The sequence below is a fragment of the Cinclus cinclus genome, chromosome 28 (assembly GCF_963662255.1).
Source record: "Cinclus cinclus chromosome 28, bCinCin1.1, whole genome shotgun sequence".
NCBI lineage: Eukaryota > Metazoa > Chordata > Aves > Passeriformes > Cinclidae > Cinclus > Cinclus cinclus.
In genome coordinates, this window is record NC_085073.1 from 4,281,258 (window position 1) to 4,303,827 (window position 22,570).

General features: G+C 58.0%; 1 protein-coding gene across 1 annotated transcript in view; it reads left to right on the forward strand.

Moving 5' to 3' along the window:
* The window catches only part of EFNA2 (ephrin A2), a 41,533-nt gene extending 18,963 nt beyond the window's left edge, over positions 1-22,570 (forward strand). Inside the window, exons 2-4 of the mRNA XM_062510371.1 lie at positions 15,729-16,018; positions 18,831-18,896; positions 20,380-22,570. Coding sequence (XP_062366355.1) covers positions 15,729-16,018; positions 18,831-18,896; positions 20,380-20,501 — 478 coding nt within the window. The 3' untranslated portion in view covers positions 20,502-22,570. The remainder of the gene's footprint in view (positions 1-15,728; positions 16,019-18,830; positions 18,897-20,379) is intronic.

Sequence of the window (22,570 nt, forward strand, 5' to 3'; positions counted from 1 at the left end):
ACCCCCGGCCAGGGCAGCCCTTCACTCACCTGGGGCAGTCCCTGACTCATCCCATGACAGCCCCGTGACCAGGGCAGCCCCCCCATCACCAGAACAGCCCTCTGCTGGCCTCAGGGGAGCCCCCCCGGTCACCCAGGGCGGCCCCATGACCAGGGCAGCCCCCCAACCCCTGCTCACCCCAGTGTAGCCCCCCGACCAGGACAGCCCCCCTCTCACCCAGCAGACCCCCCCCCTCCTCCCCCCACCCGCTGCCCCTTGAACTCAACCAGCTGAACGCATGAGTGGGTTTCTTCAAAGGGCCCCCCCCCCCCCCCAAGCTCTGTGCTCCCCCTCCCCACAGCCCCCTCCCCAGCCCCGTAAGCCCCCGCTGAAAGGGCCGCAGAACAAAGCACAGGAAGGGATTCCGGTGGTTTCCGCACGGACCTGAATGTGGAGTCGCTCAATGGAAGAGGAGCCACGACGCGCCGGCGCTTTTCATCCCCGCATCCCACTCCGGCCGCGGGGGCCGCGAACCGAGCGCTGCCTCCCAGCGCCTCCGGCTCCTTTCTCCTTTATTTTAATTTTTTATTTTTTATATAGTAGTCTCAGATTTATTTTTCCACAGTGTAATTCTGAAAGACAGCGGAGATGAATTATTCATTCCCCCTCTCCGCCTTTGCATACAATCCCTGGCGGGGAGGGGGCCGTGGCGAATGCGTTTGTGTGCAGGACTGGACCAAGGGGAATGGAAATCCATGGTTAAGGTTTAGGTGGGGGTGTTGGGTGTTTTTTGGGGCTGGAGCACGTGGGATGAGGCCAGGAAGTTTCTTGTGGGGAGTTGTTCCTTGCCCAGAGCTGCTGTGGAGTGGAGGGTCCCAGGGTTTGGGAGCTGGTGGGTGACCCCAGTCTCTCTCTGGATGTTGTGGGCATCTGGGGGGCTCCAGGGTGGGTACCGTGGTCCTGGCTTCACCCCTCATCCACTCATGATTCTGGGTGAAAAGAGAGGAAAAAGTAAAAAAGTACCCTTTTTTCCTCAATTTCTCCTGAATTAAATGTTCCTTTAGCCCCACCTGGGATGTGAAGCCAGGCTGAGGAGGAGGAGGGATTCTTCAAAGAGCAGGATGCCTTTGGAGACCTGTGGCTGGTGCTGCCTTCATCCTTGTCCTGCCACTCCCTTCACCCCCATCCTGCCACCCTCTTCATCCCTGTTTTGCACCCCCATCATTCCAGAAGAATGTTCCCCCTTGTGTCCCCCCAGATCCCCACTCTGTGCCCTTCCCTGGGGACACACACAAGGGCACCACTGACCCCTGGCATAGCCATGCTCGAACCTTGGAGTTGGCTGCCAAAACCTGACGGGGGGGGGAAAAAGGGGGTGAAGCGAGGGGAGGGGGGATAAGGAGGTGAATCTGTGCGAGGGGAGGCAGCACCCCGGGCAGGGCTTTAATCTGATTAGTCTTGGAGTGAATGGACGAAGTGAAAAGGCTTAAACCCCAGTGAAAAGAGAAGGGAGGAGGGAGGCACTGAGAAGTGAAGACCCCGGCGGTTGCACCAAATTAGGTCAAATTTGGCCGGTGGGACACAAAGGGAAGGAGTAAGGGGGGAAGAGTCAGGCGAGGAAATCAGTGTGGATCTGCTGGCACTTGTGACCTCACCGCGACCGCTGGTGCTTCTGTTTGCCCCCTCCCTACCCGGGGCACCGGTAGGGAGGCCCTGCGGCGGAGGTGCCAGGGAGGAGTCCCCCGGCTTCTGGCTGTGCCCCGTGTCATCTGGAATGGCCACAAGGAGCCTCCTCTGTGGCTCCGCCCGGACACGCTGGGTACCTGGGGAGCTCCTGGAGCCTGCGGTGGCCCGGGGCTGAAGCAAAAAGCTTCAGGGGTGCTCCCCGCAGTCCCCTCGGCGGGGGTGGCCGCCCTCCCCTCCATCCCCTCTCCACCCGATCGATCCTTGCCCCGATCGATGGGCGCTTCCCTGCGGGCGAGGGGCGGTGCTGCCCGGCCGGGCAGGAGAAATGGCTTTTCGCTGAGCCTGGAGCGGGATCCAGCATCGATCTCTGGTGCCTCGTCAGAGATCAATTAGGCCGGTCATTAGCCGTGCCCAGAGCGAAGCAGGAGCCTGGGCTGGGAGGGGAGCAGGGAAATGCCAGGCTGGCACAGGGGGCCCGTGGGCATGGGATGCTTCGGAGCTGCCCAGCCTGCACATCCACACGCCCTTCCTTGCCTCAGTTTCCCGGATCAGAGCTGGGCTAGAGGCTGTTCCAGCACGACTGAGAGTCTGGTGATTGTCACGGGGCTGGGAGAGCCTCGTGGCAGCCTCGTGGCTGGGCTGTTCCTGGCACATCCTCCTGATGGGAATGTTTGTTTATCAATGCCTTCAGAGCCTCGGCGTGGCTGGAGCTGTCCAAGGAGCAGGAAAGGGCCAGGCAGGAGAGTGGATATCCCAGGGGCTGACAAGTGACAGGGTGTTCACAAACAGCGGGGCGTGTGTCTGTCCCACCCGGGCGTGTGTCCGTCCTGGCTTAGGGACAGCAGCGCATGGGAGGCCCTGTGGGACCGGAGCGTGGAGGAGCAGGACAGTGACCAGGTCACTGTCCTGCTGGGAAGCCACGTGGAGTGGCTGAGACCACCCAGGCACTGATGAAGGGACTGGACAGGACTCCCCGGACAGGAGAGCACGGGCAGGGATCCCCAGGGCAGGCCTGGCCGGGAGAGAGCCACAGGCACTCCGTGGTGGGAAAGCAGGAGGGGGTGGAGGGGAGCAGGATCCACATCAGCTCTTGGGTGGTGTGAGTTTTTAAGGCTGTGAAGGACCTGCTGGTCCTTGGCATCCGTGCAGGGACATGTTGTGAGCAACCTCTGCGTCCCCCTGTCCTGGCGTCCTCCCAGCCTGGCATCTTCCTCACCTGGCATCCCCCTGACTCAGCATCCCCCATCCCTGACGTCCTCCAGCCTCATCCTGTGCCCGTTTTCCTACCTGGCTCAGGGTTTGCACCCATCCAGGTGCGCTCCTGGCAGCAGAGGATGGCAGAAACAGCCATCATGGCACAGCTTTTGGTATCCACTCTGTACCACTGCCCTGTCATCCTCCCCTCAGCCTAAACCCAGCTGGAGAGCAGAGCTGAGCAAAGCAAACCCTTGGGTTTGGGAAGGGTGACCTGGAACAGGTACTGCCTGGAGCAGCCACCTCTGCCGTGAGCTGCAGCTTCTAAGAAACAGAAAATAAGGAGAGTTTCAAAAAGAAAAGAAAAAAAAATAAGGAAAAGTTCCCCGATTACATCTGGAGAAGTGACAAATCTGCCAGGCAGGTGATTATTCTGGGTATGGACGTGCCGAACACAGATGCCGATAGGATTAAAGGGGAAGGGGGGGAGCTCACCCTGTTAAACCAACACCTGATAAAAGAATAAACCAACCCCAGGAAATAAATTCCCAGCGCTGCCAAGGTCGTGCAGCGCCAGGCCCGCTGCCGCTACCGTGGGGAAGGGACAATGTCCGAGCTCTGGTGTGACCCCTCCGGTTCTGGACCCCGCCGTGCCCGGGCACCCCGGCACTGCCGCAGCCCCCGCTCCCGGGAGCGCCCGTACCCGGCATGCCCTCGGCTGCCTGGTTGCTTTCCAGGCACGTCCCGGGCATCCCCTTGGGATGGCGCAGAAAATTAACAGCAGTTCAGATCTGAGGAACTTTATGACACGTGTATGATAGGACTGAACCAGGGCGTAATTGAATGACGGATGAGCTTCCAAGAGCCACATTTCCAGGGAGTAATGAAAAATAGAAGTGCTATTGACTAAAGGAGCTTTCGGCGGCCGGGCGGCACGGCGCGGGATGAGCCGCTGCCGGCGGGGGGAATGCATCAATACGGCGAGTAATAGCTCAGTTATTATAACTCTGGAAATGTCATTCAGGCCTAACCAGAGAACACTGGCTATTAACTAGCCTTAAACAGAACGCGCCGGGCGGGAGCCAGAGCCGCCAGTGCCCGATAATTATTTTACTTCTTTTCATGGCTCTGTCGCCTTTCCCACCACGGGGAGCCCAGCCTGAGTGCCCACAGCCCCAGGGGTCCCTGTTCCTGCCTGTGGCACTGAGCCAGGCCTGGCTTCTTGGGAGCTGCTCCAGGGCGAGGCCCCATCACACCTCAGTTTGTCCCTGTCCCTCGCAGGGATTGCTGGCGTTATGCAGCTGCAAGCTCAGGGCCGCAGGCTTTGTGCACAAAGCTCAGCGTCCCTTCCTGCATCGCTTCCCATGCACATCCCTCCCCATGCTCCTAACTCCCTGCATCCCTTCCCGTGCACATCCCTATCTACATCTCTTCCTGCGTCTCTTCCTTCATTCTTCCCCATGCACATCTCTTCCTGCATCCCTGCACTTCTTCCCTCATTTCTCCCCCACTATCCTTCCCCCTCATTCCTCCCCACATCCCACCTTCCCTTCTGCCAAGATATCCAGCTGCCAGCGATGGGATCTGGGCTGGCCGATGCCAGCTCGGGGCACGGTGCCCTGCGGAGCCCTGAGGTGTAATGAAAGCCCAGGGGAGAGTATCGAGTGATCCTAAATGGATTTTCTCCATTAGCTCAGCCCCATCAGCCGGTTATCTGCTCCTGGAGCGCTCCGGGGCTGCCGCCACTGGCACTTAGAGCACTGCCAGCTCAGCACCCACCTGCCAGCACTGCCAGAGGGGCACCCATCCTGCCAGCCCAGCACCATCCCCCTGCTTTTGGGGTGCCCTTTTTGGGTGACAGCATGCCTATGAGAAGGATGGTGAGATGCAGGGGAGGGGGTCCCACAGCCCAGCCTTGTCCCTGGGTACCCCAACGTCCCACCCTGCCATGGGGAAGGAGGTGGGGAGGGGGCACAGTGGGGTGAGGGAGGGGCCGGCTCCTTCCCACACGCAGCTGCTCCCTGCTTGGCAAGTCGGAGTTCATCATTAGCCAGGAAATAATTAATTGTTGGACAGACAAAAGGCTTCGCTCGGCCCCCCCGGAGACCCCGTCAAAGGGAGCTGTCAGGGCCGGGTGTGATAAATTACGGCTGCTGGGACAGGGGGACAGTGGCGTCCTTTGGCCGGGGGTCACCGCGGGTCTGGAGCCCGCCCGGTGTCCCCTGGCAATGCCAGGGTGGCACTGAACAGAGGCAGGGGGCTGCGGGGTGACAGGCAGGTGCCTGCCCCATGCCTGCTGTGCCTGTCCTTCCGAGCCGTGTCCCCGTGCCCGCCTTGCCCCGCTGTGATGTCCCGCTGGGCAGTGGCGGACGATTTCCACCGCGTCGGCGTTTTCCCGGTGATTGCGGGGTCGGCGCTCGCCCGGCTCCCGCCGATCAAATTACCGCCGCCGCTCGCCCCAAATTCCCTGCCGGTCCAAGTGTTCCAAGGTTAAAGAGTCACCGGTGCTGCCGCCAACCCCCCATCCCACCACTACCCAGAATTCGGCCGCCAGCTGAAAATAAGAGTGGCCAACGAGTGAAATAAAGCACCAATCCGTGTTTATCCATGTTAATTTGTGTGTCTTTAGCCTCTTGGGATGCGGAATGTGGTCCCTGTTTGTCACTGGATCTGCGCCGTGCAGGAAGATCCAGCCCTGGGGCAGGGAAACTGAGGCACAGAAGCAGTGGATATCGTGCAGGACTGTGCCGTCCCCGGGTGCGGCTCTGGGATGAGACCAATGGAATGGCTCTGGGGAGCTCCAGGACAGTGGCTGGTTTGGCTCGTTGACCAGAGTGTGACACTGATCTGTCTCCTCAGCTCCCTTTCCTGCTGCCACCCGGCCCTTCGCAACACCAGGAACACCCAAAATCTCCCTCCAGCCTGGTGACAGTGGGACCGGCAGGATGGGGCACCCCAGGAAAGGCTGTTCCTCACCCCCAGGACAGCAGGGAGGTGACAGCAGACGGGACAAGAGGCTGGCACCGACACCGTGCCGTCGGTGACCCCACATCCTGACGCTCTGCCTGCAACATGCCAGGCCCAGCCACAACGATGTTGGGGCTCGGCCGTGCTAATGAGGTCACCCCTGGTGGGGCTGTTTACCCCATCCCCCACTGGAAACCCCCAAAGGGCGCCTTGATCCGGCTGTCCCAGCGCGGAGCCGGCGCGGGCGGCGGGGGGCCCGGCTGTCACCGGCTGATAACCCCCAGCAGCTCCGTCCCGTGCCCGTTATCAGCGCCCGCCCGCCTGGCCAGACGCGGTAATTAGGGCACTCAGCGTGAGCCACCGGAGCACGGATGAGCACGCGTGGTCCCGTGCACGGCTGGCACGTGCCCTGTGTCTGGCTGCGAGAGACGTGCGGCGCCCGACGGCAGCGGGGACGTGAGCGGGGCTGGTGCGCACAGGGCTGAGTGAGCACGGGGACAGGAGTGCCAGGCTGGTGTCCGTGGGGACACGTGTGCCAGCCTGGGGTTAGTGCGGTCATGTCTGATGTCTGTGGGGTCACATGTGCCAGGCTGGTGTCCGTGGGGACACGTGTGACAGCCTGGTGTTTGTGGGGTCACGTGTGCCAGGCTGGTGTTTTTGGGGTCATACATGCCAGCCTGATATCCGTGGGGTGATGTGTGCCAGCCTGGTGTAAATGGGGACGTGTGCCAGGTTGGTGTTTGTGGGGTCACGTGCCGGGCTGATAGCCGTGGGGTCATGTGTGACACGCAGTGATCTGGGAATGTATGACCTCCCTCTGAAGCCCTGTGCCCTTGTCACCTTCACTGTCATATGCTGCCATGACCCCTCCTGGCACCTGGTTCTGCCCCTTCTGCTGCTGTCTGAGTCTGCTTGCCCTCATCTTGATCCCTCTTGGACCATCACTCCTCCCACAGGGCCTGACAGAGCTGGGTGTCCAGCAAGCCCCTGTGCTGGCATTGCTGTGCCTATCCCATCGTGGCCATCCTCTTGTGGCCACCCTTGTGTGCTCACTGCTCTGTGCCATCCTGCTGTGCCCATCCCACCGTGCTCACCTCGCCCCCTGGCTCCCGGAGCAGCCGTGGCTCTTCTGGCACTAACACAATTACTGTGACACTTCCCAGCCCTCATCTCTCCGGCAGTTGAGTTTCTGCTCTGATTCGATTTGTGCGGATCCGGCTGCGGGCCCGGCTGGCTGCCGCCATCCCCGGAGCCGCTGGCACTCCCTGGGAGGGGCAACCACGGCTGGAGACCCCCCCCCCCACCCCCCGGTATCATCCCAGCACAGTGGGCACTGCGTCACCAACGGCTGGCTGCAAGGGATGTCACATCCACCGTGTCACATTCATGATCTGAGTGGTTCCTGGTGGCTCGGGAGCGGCTCCGAGGTGATGGCTGGGGTGTGAGGGCAGTGCCAGCTCCCAAAAATGTGTGGGGACAGATGTGCCCTGCTCTGGATGGGGTGCCAAGGGGAGGAGATGGAGGTGATGGAGTCTGGGGTGCCATGAGCATGAAGGGGTCACAGAGGAGCACTAGGGTGGGGTCTCAGGGTGGCCTGGCATGGTGCAGTGAGGGGCCTGGGGGTCACTCACCCACAGCCCAGCCCTGGGCTCACGGTGCCTTCTCAGTCCCCAGCCCAGGGGCTCGTGGCCAGCACTGCTTGGTGGCCGCAGGTCCAGCTGGAGCAGCCAGGGTTGGGCTGTGGGAGAAGGAGCTGGAGCGGGACCTCTGTGCCGCCCCACTTTATTATTGAATTTAACCTACAGTCTTCCTTACATGCCACAGTGCCCGTAACTAGTGCAGAGGCTGCTTTTATGTGCAAATGAGGCTTTTTTTTTTTTAATCTTTGACAGAGAATGTGCTGTGTTTACATAACAGAGGGCCCTGGTACTCTGGAGAGGGCCACTGACAGTGCTGGCAGGAGATGTTAAGAAAGATCTAACATTTCTGATCTCTGTTTAGCCAGAGGCGCTGCGAGGCGGCGGGAGCAGCAGGGGAGGGTGGCTCTGGGGTGCCCAGGAGATCAGCTCAGCTGTGCCTGCCCAGGGCTCCGGGGCCAGGAACCTGGGGCAGAAGGGATGGAGCAGCCGCAGGAATGGGGTGGCACCAGAGGGTCACGATCTGGGTGTCCCCATGCTGCGACGGAGACCCCAGAGCCCTCTCCAGGGTCTCCAACCTCATGGTTTAGGACAGGGTTGCCCTTCCCCTGTATTGATGATGGTTTGGGAACATCCCACAACATTGAGATGACCAAAAAGTGGTGGTGAACCCAAAGCTGGTGGTCAACCAGCAGCCAGGAGCTGTAGGGATGAACTGTTCCAGCTTCCCTCCATCATCCACTGCCACCAGCAAAGGGAAAAACTCCTCCTGCCAGGTTAAGTGGAAAAATGACCAATATCCTGCGGCCTGCCAGGTTCAAGCGCATTAATTCCAGGGAGTCGGTTAATGGCAGTATTGATTAGTCTCAGCGCTGGGCTAACGAGCATCCATGCTAATGAGGGGTGAGTGGTGGGAATTGCAGCAGCTGGAGAAGTTCCAGGGAGCCTTGGTTGTGGGGTGAGGGTAGAGCTCCCTGATAAGAGGCTTCACCTGCCTGGGGAGCAGGTTCGTCCCCTGGATAGGCTGTGGCACGTGGGAAATGGAATATTTGTGTGCCAAAACCACGGTTTCCGACTGACACCAGTGTTTTTTTCTGGACAAGAGGGTGATGTCATGAGTCTGAGGGAGAAACCTGTCTGATCCATGCTTGGCATCATGGCAGGATCCATCCACCCAGCGTGTCTGTGTCGTGCTGGGTCATGTGGAACTCCCAGTTCCCGGTGCATCCATGGGGTGGTGGCTCTGGTTTGGGCTTATCCCAGGCACTGTGAGATCTGGGGTCCCGCTCAGGGAGGTATTATGTGGGAAGGAATCTCCCAGCCCCAATCCTTCGCACGATGCAGTCCTGATCCCAATCCCTATCCAAATCCCGTGGGGCTGAGGGCGAAGCTGCCCTGGCTCTTCCTTGGAAAGCTGCTCAGTTTTTGAACTCTTTGCTTTTTTCTCTCTTTCTTTTTTCACTGTAACCACTTGAAAGGCTCCGTTCCTCCCCCTGCTGTCCCCAGCAGCCTCCCCAGCCCTGTCTCACTGCAGTCCCCATGTGGGGATGGGGATGGGAGGGTGATACCCCAAGTTTGGCTTTGCATTTCCTTTGTGCAACTTGACAAAAAGTGGGATGGGTAGGGAGAATGAACTCGGAGTTTGGAGAACCAAGAACAGGTTTTGCTTTGGGGTGCCCAGGAGATTCCTTGGAATGGCCCCTCAGTGGGGTGCCAGCCCCACAATGGGATACCAGCCTTGCTGTGGGGTGCCAGCCCTGGAATGGGGTGCAGTGGGGTGCAGGAGATGGAATGGGATGCCAGCCCTACAACGAGATACCTGTCCAATATTGGGGTACCAGCCCCACAAAGGAGTACCAGGGGTGCAGCCCCACAGCCCCACAGTGTGCTCCCAGCCACAGCCCAGTACCAGCTGTGGGTGAGGATCAGTTCCCGTTACTCCACGAGTATTCCCACAGCCGGAGGAGGCTGAGCTGCTTCCGCAGCATTTTCTGCACCGCTTTGGTGGGAATCCTCTCCCAGGTACCACGTGCCCAGGCCCCGCCAGGCTGGCGCTTGCATTTAAACAAATTTTATTTTCTTCTGTGCATTAAAGCCTCCCCACAGCCTGCGGGATCGGGCTCGGCTCTGCTTCTGGATCCGCAATCAGGCTGAAATAACAGCTCCGGGGGTCCCCATTTATCTCCGTGCCTCTCTCCTCGTGTATCCCATCTCATCCCGCTCTGTCACCCCATCCTGTAATATCTCAGCATCTCCCTAAAGCGAAAGATGACAATAAAGTGTAAATGGGGAGTGTTGGCTCTGGAGTATAATGATGGCAATTTAGATGCCAGCCGTCATTTCCCCGCCGTTGCCCCAGGTAACAGGAGCCGCTGAATCCTGTGGGAACGCGGCCGAGGCGGGACGAGGTTACCTCGGAGGCTGATGGCTGTCCTGGGATTTTCTGTCATTTACCTTAAAAGGAGAGAAAGGGAAATATCCGTCAATGGAGGGGTGAACTCCGGCAGGGCCAGGCTGAGCCGGGCTGGGGGTGCTGCTCCCCTGCTCCAGCTGGGGCAGTGCTGGTCCCTGACCACCTCCAGGGGTGCCAGGGCTAGGGAAGTGTCCCCTGGTTCTGCATGGAATTTGTTTTCGTTACCCGCAATGCCTGCCCCAGTCCTCATCCCCATCCCTGTGCCCATCTCCATCCCCATCGCTGTCCCTCTCTCTATCCACATTCCATCCCCACCCCATCCCTGTCTCTATCACCGTTCCCATGCCTGTCCCCATTCCCATCCCTGTCCCTATTAACAGTTTTTATCTCCATCCCCATCTCCATCCCTGTCCCTGTCTATTTTATCGTATGTCTTTCCCCATTCACATCGCTGTCTCCACCCCTGCCCCATCCCACCCCATCCCCATCCCTGTCCCCATACCCATCCCTGTGCCATCCCTGTCCCCACCCCTGTCCCTGGCCGGAGCACTCCAGGGCTGTTCAGCCGATGTAAAGGCCATACCCAGCTGCCATCGGCAGAGCCGTCACCGCCATTCCTGATCGGGGTGATTGAACTCCTGAATATGGAGCTGGGCTCGGAGGTTGGGAGCCGAGATAAATATCGACATTAAAGCTGTCAGGGCCGGCGCCACGGCGCTCCCACGGTGTCACCGACGGGGTCACCGATGGTGGCACCGCTGGAACTGGACACTCCCACTAGTCACGGCTCCCAGTGACATCCCTGTGTGGGTTTCATCCCATTCTGCTGCTCCCCAAACAGGGAATTGTTTCCCAGAGCATCAGGAGGACCAACAGCCCCAGCCATGCTCGTGGTTTGGTCGGCACCGGCATTCCCCAGGGACGTGGTGGCAGCTGAGACCAGCGTGTTTCCCAGATTCCCTGGCTGGAAAGCTCCGGGAAAGGGGAAAGGAAAGGGAAAAGGAGAGAGAAAAGGGAAGGAAAACTGGAAAGGGAAACTGAAAAGAGAAGGGAAGGGAGGGGAAGAGAAAAGGAAGGGAAAGAACATAAACACGACGGGCATCCCTAAAGCCCCTCCAGTGCCTGGCTGGGCCCTGGGGAGCCCCTGTGCCCCGTGCCCACCTCCCCGTGCCCCCCTCCCCCTGCCCGTGCCCGTCCTGCCCCCCACGCTCCCGCTCGCCCCCTCTTTATTTTTTTAATCAGCGGCGTCGCTTTCTGGCGCCGAAGCATTTCCCAGCCCCGCACTCAGGAAACCTCATTAACACAGATCAAAAGGAGCTTTTAATGATTTATAAAGGTGCAGCAGTTTGGAGAAATTAAATAATTTAGGTGCTGTGTGTATGGCGGGAGCCCTCTGGACCGCATTACCGGCGCTCCGTGAGCCACGACGCCGTCCCCGCTCCGTCCCACTGTGGCCCCAAGGACAACGCCAGAGCCACCAGGGACTGCGATTTGTCACTGACACCATCCCGGGGGTTGGGGTTGATGGGGATGGGGCATTCCCAAAATGCCATCTCATCCCTGCCAGCTCCAGGGCTTGGCCATAGTGGCACAGCCTGGAGGGAGTTTAGGAGGTGCCGGTGCTGGGGACGTTTGCTCTCCCCCACGGAAAATATTTGGGAACACGGTTAAAATCAATCCAGCCCATGGTGGAATGAGGCAGTGGGATGGGGTGTGGGGTGGCCAAACCCGCTGGACCAAAACTGGGTGGGCACAGGTGTCGAGGTGCATCCAGCTCCGGCTCCATCCCCTCCCAGCTCCATCAGTGGCTTTTGCCTCTTGAGCAGGGAATAGGGATCAGCCACCAGGACACTGGGACCAGCACAGGGCCCAAATTCCCCTCGATGGCCACATCCAGCTCCTGCCCAGCATTGCTGTTTTCATCCCTCGGGATGATGCCGGGCTCGGGCTCGGCAGTGATTCCCGCTGCCCAAGGAGAAGGAGAAACAGATGGAAAACCGGCTTAAACGCTCCCGGCGTGAAGTCCATTGCCGGCCACGGACATGCCAGGAACCAGCCGAGCAACAGGATTAATGCAGAAAGGAACCACTGGAAGGGGTCGGTGGGCACCTGCTCCCCAGGAATCCTTCCCTGCCACCCCCCCTCCCAGCTCTGGGAGATGCTTTGTCCCCATTTCCTGAGGAGGGGACACCTTTGCAGGGCTGGGGGGTGACATTGGCTGTTCCACAGCTGAATTTCCATCGGGTTGTGCTTAACAGCCCCAAAGAGGCCGGGAGGGCTGGGGGGGGGGGGGGGTTGTTTGGGGGGGTGGGGGGGGAGCTGCTGTGTTTTATTTTGCTCTGTAATAGGCTTATTACTCCTGATCACGCTGTGACTATTTGAATGAAGGAGATTTTGGGAGATGAAAGCGGAAGGGAGATTTTAAGTCTCTCAGCGCCTGGCCCCGCAAGGACGGATGCCCTTGGAGTGGGGGGGACCCCATACCTGGCCCCCCTGCCCCAGTCTCCCCCCTCACCCCTCTGCCCCCGTGAGCCCTGTCTGGCCCCCAGTGGTTCTAAACCTCCTAATTTCCAGCCTCAATTTATTCATGGCCGGTTTATACCCATTTGTTTATGTGCCAACACCGTTCCTCAGCTTAAATAGCTCTTTTCCATCCATAATATCCCCCCCTCCCCGTATTCCAGCGGGCGCAATCATATCTCTTTTCAAGCTGTTCAGGAAAGAAAAATCTGAATTATTTAACCCTTGGGACACTGGCTGGTCTCGCAGGGTGTGGAGAGACAAATCCACTTTGTTCCTGCGCTGGGTTGCTGCCCGAATTTGGGAATTTTGGGAGGATGCTGCTGCAAATCAGAGGGGAAACTGAGGCACTGGCTGTGTTTGGGGGACCAGGACTTGCCTTTGGGTGTGGGATTTGTTCTCCTGGCTGGCTCTGCCCTGGAGGGGTCAGGGGTCTCCACCTTCAGGTGCCTCTCCTCTCAGTTTTCCCCCTCCACAGTGAATATCCAAAAAAGTAAAAACTTGGGAAGCCAATGTGTTTCCAGCATGGAGATGCCACCCTGCCTGGCATGGTGTGGGGACACAGGGGTTGGGTACTGCCAAAGGGGATTCACTTGCTCCAAGGTTTCAATTCCAGACAATTTCCCTCTGATGGATTCTTGCTCTTGTCATGGAAGGAGCAGCAGTGTCATGGTGCTGGGAAGTTGTCAGTTAAACCCCAACCTGGTGGAGCCAGGCTCGGTGGGTGACATGTCCTGTGTTGGGGCCCCATGGTGCCAGAGGGTGGGAGTGTGGAGCTCCGGAGCTGGGATGTCCATGGAATGTGTGCTGCCAGGCCTGGGTTGTCCTGGGGTACATCCCTGGAGGTGGCATCGTCCCCATCCCGTGGCATCATCCCCATCCCGTGGCATCGTCCCCATCTCGTGGCATTGTCCCCATCCCGTGGCATCATCCCCATCCCATGGCATCATCCCTGGAGGTGGCATCGTCCCCATCCCGTGGCATCACCCCCATCCCGTGGCATCGTCCCCATCCCGTGGCATCGTCCCCATCCTGTGGCATCATCTCCATCCCATGGCATCGTCCCCATCCCGTGGCATCGTCCCCATCCCATGGCATCATCCCCATCCCGTGGCATCGTCCCCATCCCATGGCATCATCCCCATCCCATGGCATCATCCCTGGAGGTGGCATCATCCCCATCCCATGGCATCATCCCCATCCCGTGGCATCATCCCCATCCCGTGGCATCGTCCCCATCCCGTGGCATCATCCCCATCCCGTGGCATCATCCCCATCCCGTGGCATCATCCCCATCCCATGGCATCATCCCTGGAGGTGGCATCATCCCCATCCCATGGCATCATCCCCATCCCGTGGCATCATCCCCATCCCATGGCATCATCCCCATCCCGTGGCATCATCCCCATCCCGTGGCATCGTCCCCATCCCGTGGCATCATCCCCATCCCATGGCATCATCCCTGGAGGTGGCATCATCCCCATCCCATGGCATCATCCCCATCCCGTGGCATCATCCCCATCCCGTGGCATCATCCCCATCCCATGGCTCTGGTGCTGACATCGCCCCCATCCCATGGCGCCATACTGGGATGCACTGGGAGAGCCCAGGACCCCATGCAGAGTGGGTGCACCATGCTGGGTGTCCCTACAGACCCTCTCACCCAAAGGAGGGTGCCCCCCTCCCTGCTACCCCCCCCCACACCCATCTCCGTCTGGGCCATTAATCAGCTTTAATCAGCTTTAATTCAGCAATTTGTCAGGCAGGTGAAGACCCTCAAAGTGATTTTTTCCCAAAAATATAATTATTATTACTATTATTATTCCCCTGATACGTGGGCTCCCTCCCGCCTTTGCTTGGACTTCAGTAACGATCATTAAAATAAATAATTTTTTTAAAATAAAAGGCAGCGAGAAGAAGGTTTTTTTGTTGGTTTTTTCTTTAAATATTTTTTATTGTTCTCCGTGCGTTTGAAAATTGTTTCCCTGTAAATTCCAGCCCTTTGTATTAATTTTACATTTTCCAATGTTACCTTGCCAGGGGCAGGGTTGGCACAACTGGCTCGGGAAAGGAGAGGGAAGGAGAGGGAGAAACCCTGCTCCTTAATTAGTGCGTTCCCTGTGTGATCAGAGAGCTTATGAGGCAGGTAATGAGCTGGAGGGGGGCTGCAGGACCCCCCACCCTCCCCACACTGCCTTCCTTCTTCCCCCCCTTCCCTTTTTGGGGTCACATCTCCCACCGCAGGGACAGGGATGCATTTTTGGGGTGTTTCTGAATGAGCTGAAGCCATATCAGCAGCTGCCAAAACCTCGGGAGGTGTTTGGGAGCCCCGAGATGCTGCTTTGGGATGTTCAGGGGGTTGTGGTCACTGTCCCCAACCCATCAAGGTTGTGCTGACCCCTCCAGCCAAGCCCTGGAGCTGTGGGGTGACCCCTGTCCCTAGCAGTGCCGCGGTTTTGGGGGAGAACCTTAAATTGATCAGGAAAAAACCTCACTCAGCGAGGAGGGGAATCCAAGCTGCCAGCAGGGAACACGAATTTGGCATTCAGCTCCTCCGGCTGTGGTGCTGGAATTTGGGGAGGGGGTCACAGGGGCCACCCCAAGGAGATAGAGGGGGGTTGTTGGCACGTGCCATGGAGTTCTCCAGTGCTGCTAATCCTTTAATCTCTAGGATAATCAGTGCCAAGAACACCACTGACACCGGGATTGTGGTGCTGGGCTGCGGCGATGCCAGCACCACCGGGAATAATCATTTTTGTGTGGTTTCCTGCCAAATGGTGCTGGTTTGCTGGCATGAAACAAAGAGTATTTGGGTTAATCTGGAGGTTAATGGGGGTGTTGGGGTTGGATCAGGCCTTGGATCACAGAGGGGTGAGGCCCACAGGGCAGCTGTGGCTGCCCCATCCCTGGCAGTGTCCAAGGCCAGGTTGGACATTGGGGTTTGGAGCAGCCTGGGACAGTGGGAGGTGTCCCTGCCATGGCAGGGGTGGCACTGGGTGGGCTTTAAGGTCCTTCTCACCCAAACCATCCTGGGATTCCATGGTGCTGCCCCTCCTTAACCACTCGTATCTGAGAGTCCAGGATCTGCTGGAAGCACCACTCCATCTCCCATGAATGGTTCTCCTCAGCTCATTCCCACAAAACAAGAGCCTTTTCAGTCCCAAAAAGAGCAGCTTTGTCAGAGTTCCCTCCCAGGACACCAAGCAGAGCACAGAAACAGAACACCCATCTTCAAACTCCCTTCCAACCCCAAACTTCTGCGTGATTCCATGGAGGGGATCTCCAAATGAGCGAGAACGGTTTTGTGACCCACCGACCCAACATCTCCGCAGGTTCCACCGTGGGGACTACACGGTGGAGGTGAGCATCAACGACTACCTGGACATCTACTGCCCACACTACGAGGAGCCGCTGCCGGAGCGGATGGAGAGGTACATCCTCTACATGGTCAACTACGAGGGCCACGCGTCCTGCGACCACCGGCAGCGCGGCTTCAAGCGCTGGGAGTGCAACCGCCCCGACTCCCCCAACGGGCCCCTCAAGTTCTCCGAGAAGTTCCAGCTCTTCACCCCCTTCTCGCTGGGATTCGAGTTCCGACCCGGCCACGAGTACTACTACATCTGTGAGTGGGGGTGGGAATGGGTTTGGGATTGCTTTGGTGACCCAAAATGCTGCAGAATCCCCACCTCCCAAAAATTACAGCGTGTCCAGCTCGGGGCGAACATCCCATGGAAACTTTTTGCTGGGGTTGAGTCACAGCTCTGGGTATGAGAGTGAGCATGACTGGGTAGAGGCACTGGTGTGATCCCAGTGGGAATGGCACTGGGAATGGCCCCAGCCCCAGACAGTGTTTCCAGGATCTCCTGTGTATTCCTGTGCCCTCAAAAATATTCCCATGGTCTCACATGTAATTCCTGTGCTCTCCCAATATGTTCCTGTGCTCTCCCATTATCTCACTTATATTCCTGTGCTCTCCCGTGGTTTCTTGTGCTCTCCTGTGTAATTCCTGAGCTCTCCCACATATTCCATGCTCTCACATGTAATTCCTGTGCTCTTCTATGTCATTGCTGTGCTCTCCCATCTATTCCTGTGCTCTTCTATGTCATTCCTGTGCTCTCCCATGTATTCCATGCTCTTACATGCAATTCCCGTGCTCTCACATGGAATTCCCGTGCTCTCACATGGAATTCCTGTGCTCTCCCATCTATTCCCATATTCTGCTATGTATTCCTGTTCTCTCCTATGTCATTTCTGTGCTCTCCCATGTATTCCATGCTCTTACATGCAATTCCCATGCTCTCACATGTAGTTCCTGTGCTCTCCCATGCAATTCCTGTGCTCCCCCATTTATCCCTGTGCTGTCCCGAATCTGGGCTCCCTTTCTCACCCATACCTGACCCTTGAACAGCTAGACCCGCTCTGGAGGAAACTCCGGTGCTGGCTGCAGGTTGAGGCCCCCTGGCAGGGAATTTCCACCTCTAGAGCATCCACAGGAGCAGGAGGGGGAGAGGAAAAATAACCCAGTAGTGCTGGCAGCATGTGCTGGGATAAAACCAAAACCCAACCCCAAAGGAGGCAGCACGACCCCAATCCCGCTGCCCTCGCCGGAGCCACGGCCATGCTCCTCTGCCTTATCATTCCTCCTCTTTTTCCTAAAGCAGCTGTTTTCAGCCCACTTAATTTGTTCCTTTTATCTATATTAAATTACCATTTCCCCCCTCTCTCTTCCCCCCCGTAAAATGTCACCGGTGCAATAACTGCGGCCACAACTCTCTCTCTTCCCCCCACCACCAACCCACCCCTCCCCTCTTTTATTTTATTTTTTTTTATTTTTATTTTTTAATGTCGTTAGGGAGAGATTACACAGGAGTAAATGGGAAGCTGATCATTGCTAACCCGGTTAGAATTCCCGTCATGCGGAACATTAGAAATTATGCCTCTTTGAGGAACCGTATTTAGCAGACATGAAAGAAAAGAAATTACCTCCTCCTCGAGCCCACGGATTGGAATCCATTAACCCACCAGCGCCGGGACACGCTCGTGCCTCTGGAGTGGGTCAAGGGCACGTGCTGGCCCTGGAGATGGAGATGGGAGGCAGCAGGATGGGGTGGAATTCCGTGGGATGGGATGCTGTGGGATGGGATTCTGTGGGATGCCCGTGGTGTCACTCAGATCAGCACTTTCTCCTTCCCCCCATGGGGTGCAGCACCAAAAAGGAAAAGAAAATGGGAAGGTAAAGATAACACCCCCGTGGAAGGTTGGCAACAGCCCTGGAGGAGCTGGGATGGAGTTAGGATGGAGGAGTTGAGATGGAGGAGTTGGGGTGGTGGAGTTGGGATGGAGGAGTTGGGATGAAGGAGTTGGGGTGGAGGAGTTGGGGTGGAGGAGTTGGGGTGGAGAAGTTGGGATGGAGGAGTTGGGGTGGCGGAGTTGGGATGGAGGAGTTGGGGTGGAGGAGTTGGGATGGAGGAGTTGGGATGAAGGAGTTGGGGTGGAGGAGTTGGGGTGGAGGAGTTGGGGTGGCGGAGTTGGGGTGGAGGAGTTGGGGTGGAGGAGTTGGGGTGGAGGAGTTGGGATGAAGGAGTTGGGATGAAGGAGTTGGGGTGGAGGAGTTGGGATGGAGGAGTTGGGGTGGAGGAGTTGGGGTGGAGGAGTTGGGATGAAGGAGTTGGGGTGGAGGAGTTGGGGTGGAGGAGTTGGGATGGAGGAGTTGGGGTGGAGGAGTTGGGGTGGAGGAGTTGGGGTGGAGGAGTTGGGGTGGAGGAGTTGGGGTGGAGAAGTTGGGATGGAGGAGTTGGGATGAAGGAGTTGGGGTGGCGGAGTTGGGGTGGAGGAGTTGGGGTGGAGAAGTTGGGATGGAGGAGTTGGGATGAAGGAGTTGGGGTGGAGGAGTTGGGGTGGAGGAGTTGGGATGAAGGAGTTGGGGTGGAGGAGTTGGGGTGGAGGAGTTGGGATGAAGGAGTTGGGGTGGAGGAGTTGGGATGGAGGAGTTGGGATGGAGGAGTTGGGATGAAGGAGTTGGGATGGAGGAGTTGGGATGGAGGAGTTGGGATGAAGGAGTTGGGATGAAGGAGTTGGGGTGGAGGAGTTGGGGTGGAGGAGTTGGGGTGGAGGAGTTGGGATGCTCATGGTCCTGCTCAGCTCAGCACTTTCTCCTTCTCTCCATGGCATGAAGTGCCAAAATGGAGAAAAAAAAAAAAGAAAGGCTAAAAAAATCCCTGCTTTGATTAAAGAAAAAAAAGAAAAAGGAAATTAAATGTATTTTTATATATAAAAAATAATCCCATTTTCTCATCCTGAGAGGAAGTATCACCCCAATAATTTCTGTGGTTCCTCCCTTTCTCCCAGTATTTATTACTTTTATTCAGTGCCCTGACCCTCATTTTGCTGCTGTCCCCACAACCCACCCCCTTTGTCCCCTTTTCCTCCCGCAGCCGCGTCCCCCCCGAACACGGTGGACAGGCCCTGCCTGAAGCTGAAGGTTTATGTTCGGCCAACAAGTAAGTGAGAGGTTTGGGGGGGTCCCTGGGGGGGTCCCCAAGTCCTGCCCATGGGTTGGGGGTGAGTGGTGGCCTTTGAGTGGCACCCCGATGGTGACAGGGATGGGGACAGGGCCCCTCGGCTCTGTTGGAGCCATCTCAGCACTGTCCAGACAGAGAGATAAGGGGGGAAAAAAAATGAATAACAATAATCATCCCTGCTCAGTGGCTACTTTTCCGACTCGCATAAATCAGCCATTTAAAAAAACAAATTAATAATTTTCTTCTCCTGTTAACGTATAATTAGCAAATGGCAGCAGCTCTCCCCAGGGACAGCGGAATGTCACCGGGTAACCGATGGCTCTCGCCTCCCTTCCTTTGGTGGCTTTAAAATAAAACCCAACATAACGGAACCATCTGTAAAATCTCATCATGTTCCGCTCAGGATGAGGGGGGAAAAAAATCTCTGCCCATATTATTTTTTAGTGTTTTAATAATATTGGGATTTTGTTCTGTCTTGCAGAGGGGAAGGGAAGGGATAGACAGGCCTGGGGGATGGTGGGAGTTCCCTGAGGGGGAACCCTAGGATGAGTCTGGAAACCTCATCCTGGCACGGGGATGAGGGTGAGGATGAGGATGAGGATGAGGATAATTCCCCTCTGGAATTGGGGGGGACAGGAGGATCAGGTGGGTGGAGCATTGGAACATCCCCAGGCAGGACCAAACTCTTCTTGTCCTGCCTCCAGGTCCATAAAATTCCATAATTCAGTGACAAACCGGAGCGAGCTGAGCCGGGGGAGTGGCCACATGGGGTCCTGTGTCCCTCCTGTGCCCCCTGTGTGTCCCCGTGTCCCCCCGTATCCCCCTGTGTCCCCCTATTTCCCCCGTGTGTCCCCCGTGCCCCCCTATTTCCCCCGTGTGTCCCCCCTGTGTCCCCGTGTGTCCTCCTGTGTCCCCCTGTCCCCACTGTGTCCCCCATGTGTCCCCGTGTGTCCCCCTGTGTCCCCCATGTGTCCCCGTGTGTTCCCCTGTGTCCCCCGTGTGTCCCCCGTGTGTCCCCCTGTGTCCCCCGTGTGTCCCCGTGTGTTCCCCTGTGTCCCCCGTGTGCTCCAGCCTGCCCTGGCCGGGACCCTCAAGCTGTGGGCAAAAGGTGACCCTGCCCCGAGCGGGTCTGTGCCCGGCTAAACCCCCGGACAGTGTCACCTGCCTCTGGCACACGGGGACGTGGCGCTCCATAATCCCGGTAAAAGGGCAGGAGCCCACCCTGGGGAGCACCCACGGCATTCCCACCCTCGCAGCCACACTCGGATGTCCCCGTCTCAGCTCCCGGGGGGTGGCAGCTGCGCTTTTGGGATTTGTGGAGGGGTCAGCACCCAGCTCATCGCCACGGGAATGCTCCCAGATCCCAATCCCGGGGTGCCAAGCATCACCGCGCCCCCTCTTCCAGCCCAGACCGCAGCCACCCCACCGGCTCAACCTCCCTCTGTTCCTTCCTTCTCCACAGACGATTCCCTCTACGAATCCCCGGAGCCCATTTTCACCAGCAACAACTCCTGCTGCAGCCTCAGGGTGCCGCCGGCGGCGCTGGCGGTGGTGCCGGTCGTCTGGACGCTCCTGGTCTCGTAGCACCGACACCGAAACACCGGGAGCGGCTCCGCGGGGCGGGAGCGGCCCGGGCACGGATCCCGCCCGGCCCGAATCGCCTGGATGGTGCCCAGGGAGGGTCGGTGCTGCCGACGAGGATCCTGTCACCGCCTGAAGTCCCCGCTGTAGCGCTGCCGTCCCGCGGGGCTGGCCCGGGAGATGGATCCCGATTTCCATCCCTGCCCTGCAGCTCCGGCTGTCCCGGTGGGGCGTTGCTTTTTACATTTCTAGACCAAATACAGAGTCCTCGTCCGTTCGGGTTTTTTTCTTTTCTTTCTTTGTTTTTTTTTTTTTTTTTTTTTTTTGGTTTGGTTTGTTTTTTTATTTTTTTTTTGTGGTTTGTTTGGGTTTTTCTTTTTGTTTTTTTTAAGAAAAAATATTTTTATTTTTATTTTTATTTGTTGAGTTATTCCTGTCGGGTCCTCCTGGTGCCAGACTGACCCGCACCAGCCAGGCTCGGTTCCCTGAGGAGCCCCCATTGTCCCCTCCGTGGGCAGAGCCACCGGACACAGCGATGGTGCCACCGGCTCCGTGGGCACGGACTCCTTCCCAGCCCGGCTGCAGGACGTCACGGAGCCGGACCTGCCACCCACGGCCACCCCCTGCCCCAGGCACGGGGGGCCTGGATGGACACAACCCCCCTCTGAGCGCCCAGGGCTTCACCCTGTCCCCTCAACTCGTGCCACGGATGTCACCGTGGATGTGACGGATGTCATCGCCCTCCCCGTGGGACACCGGGGTGGCTCCGTGAGCAGCAAAGGAAACTGGATGCAGCCAAGGAGAGCACTGGGGACAGCTGGCATGGGGACACTGGGATGTCCAGCATGGAGAGCACCAGCATGGCTGGCATGGAGAACATCAGGACGTCCAGCATAGGGACAGCAGGGGGATGTCACCCGTGGAGAGCACTGGAATGTCCCCCATGGAGAGCACTGAGGATGACCAGCATGGAGAGCACTGGGATGTCCAGCACAGAGAGCACCGGGATGTCCCCCATGGAGAGCCCTGAGGATGGCCAGTACTGGGAGAGCAGGCAGTGGCCAGCATGGAGAGCACCAGGCACAGGGAGCAGCAGGAATGGCCAGCACTGGGAGCACCGAGTGGCCACGGGCATGGAGAGCACCGGGGACGGCTGGCACTGAAGACGACTGGCACTGGGAACACTGGGAGCACTGGGAAGGGCTGGCACTGCCAATGGCCAGCACTGGGGACAGCGGGAATGGCCGGGTGGCACGGGGAGCACCGCCGGGCGCTGGGAGCCGGCAGGCCGGGCTCGCCCAGCCGTGGGCATCGCTCCGAGGGCGTTTGGCCAGCGCTGGGGCAGGAGGAGCGTGTGCCATGGATTTTCCTCCTCCGCCCTGCTCCGTGTTCCCCCGATGCTTTGGGGGTACAGGAGCCCCCCTGGGGGGCCGGTGGCCTCGTGCGGGGCCTTCCTGGTGCTCCCCCATCGTCCCCTGACATTCCAGGCCTGGGCTTGGGGATTTTTCCCTTTTCCTTTGCATTAATAAGTGACCCCCCCCCCCCACCCGCCAAACCCCGAATCCGAGGGGTGACCCCAGGGGTGGCACATCCCCAGGGAGGGGTCACCCTGCAGCCCCAGGGTCTGACCCCTCCTCGCCTTAAATCTGGGGCTGTCCCACCTTAGGGGGGTCTTGTGCCCGTCCCGCAGAACCCAGGGGTGGTCGGATGGTCCCGGGGGATGCCAGAGATGGGCTCAGGCCTGGCTGGAGCCCCCCCAGTTCCGAGCAGATCCCGGCCCTTCCTGCAGTGGGGGCCGGGGGGGGCTCTGTCCCTGTACATACAGCGCTATACTGTGAGCGTTTTTTTTATGTATTGTTGAGAATGGATTTTATGGAAGGGTTTATCTTATTTTTATTTTATTTTTATTTTTTAGACTAGGAAGCTGGAATCTTGCAATAAGCTCATCTCGACCATCCAAAAAAAAAAAAAAAAAAAAACAAAACCAAAAAAACGGAAAAAAAATTAAAAAAAAAAAGAAAACAGCAAAAAACCCCCATAATTAAAAAAAAAAAAAAAAAAAAGTACATTCC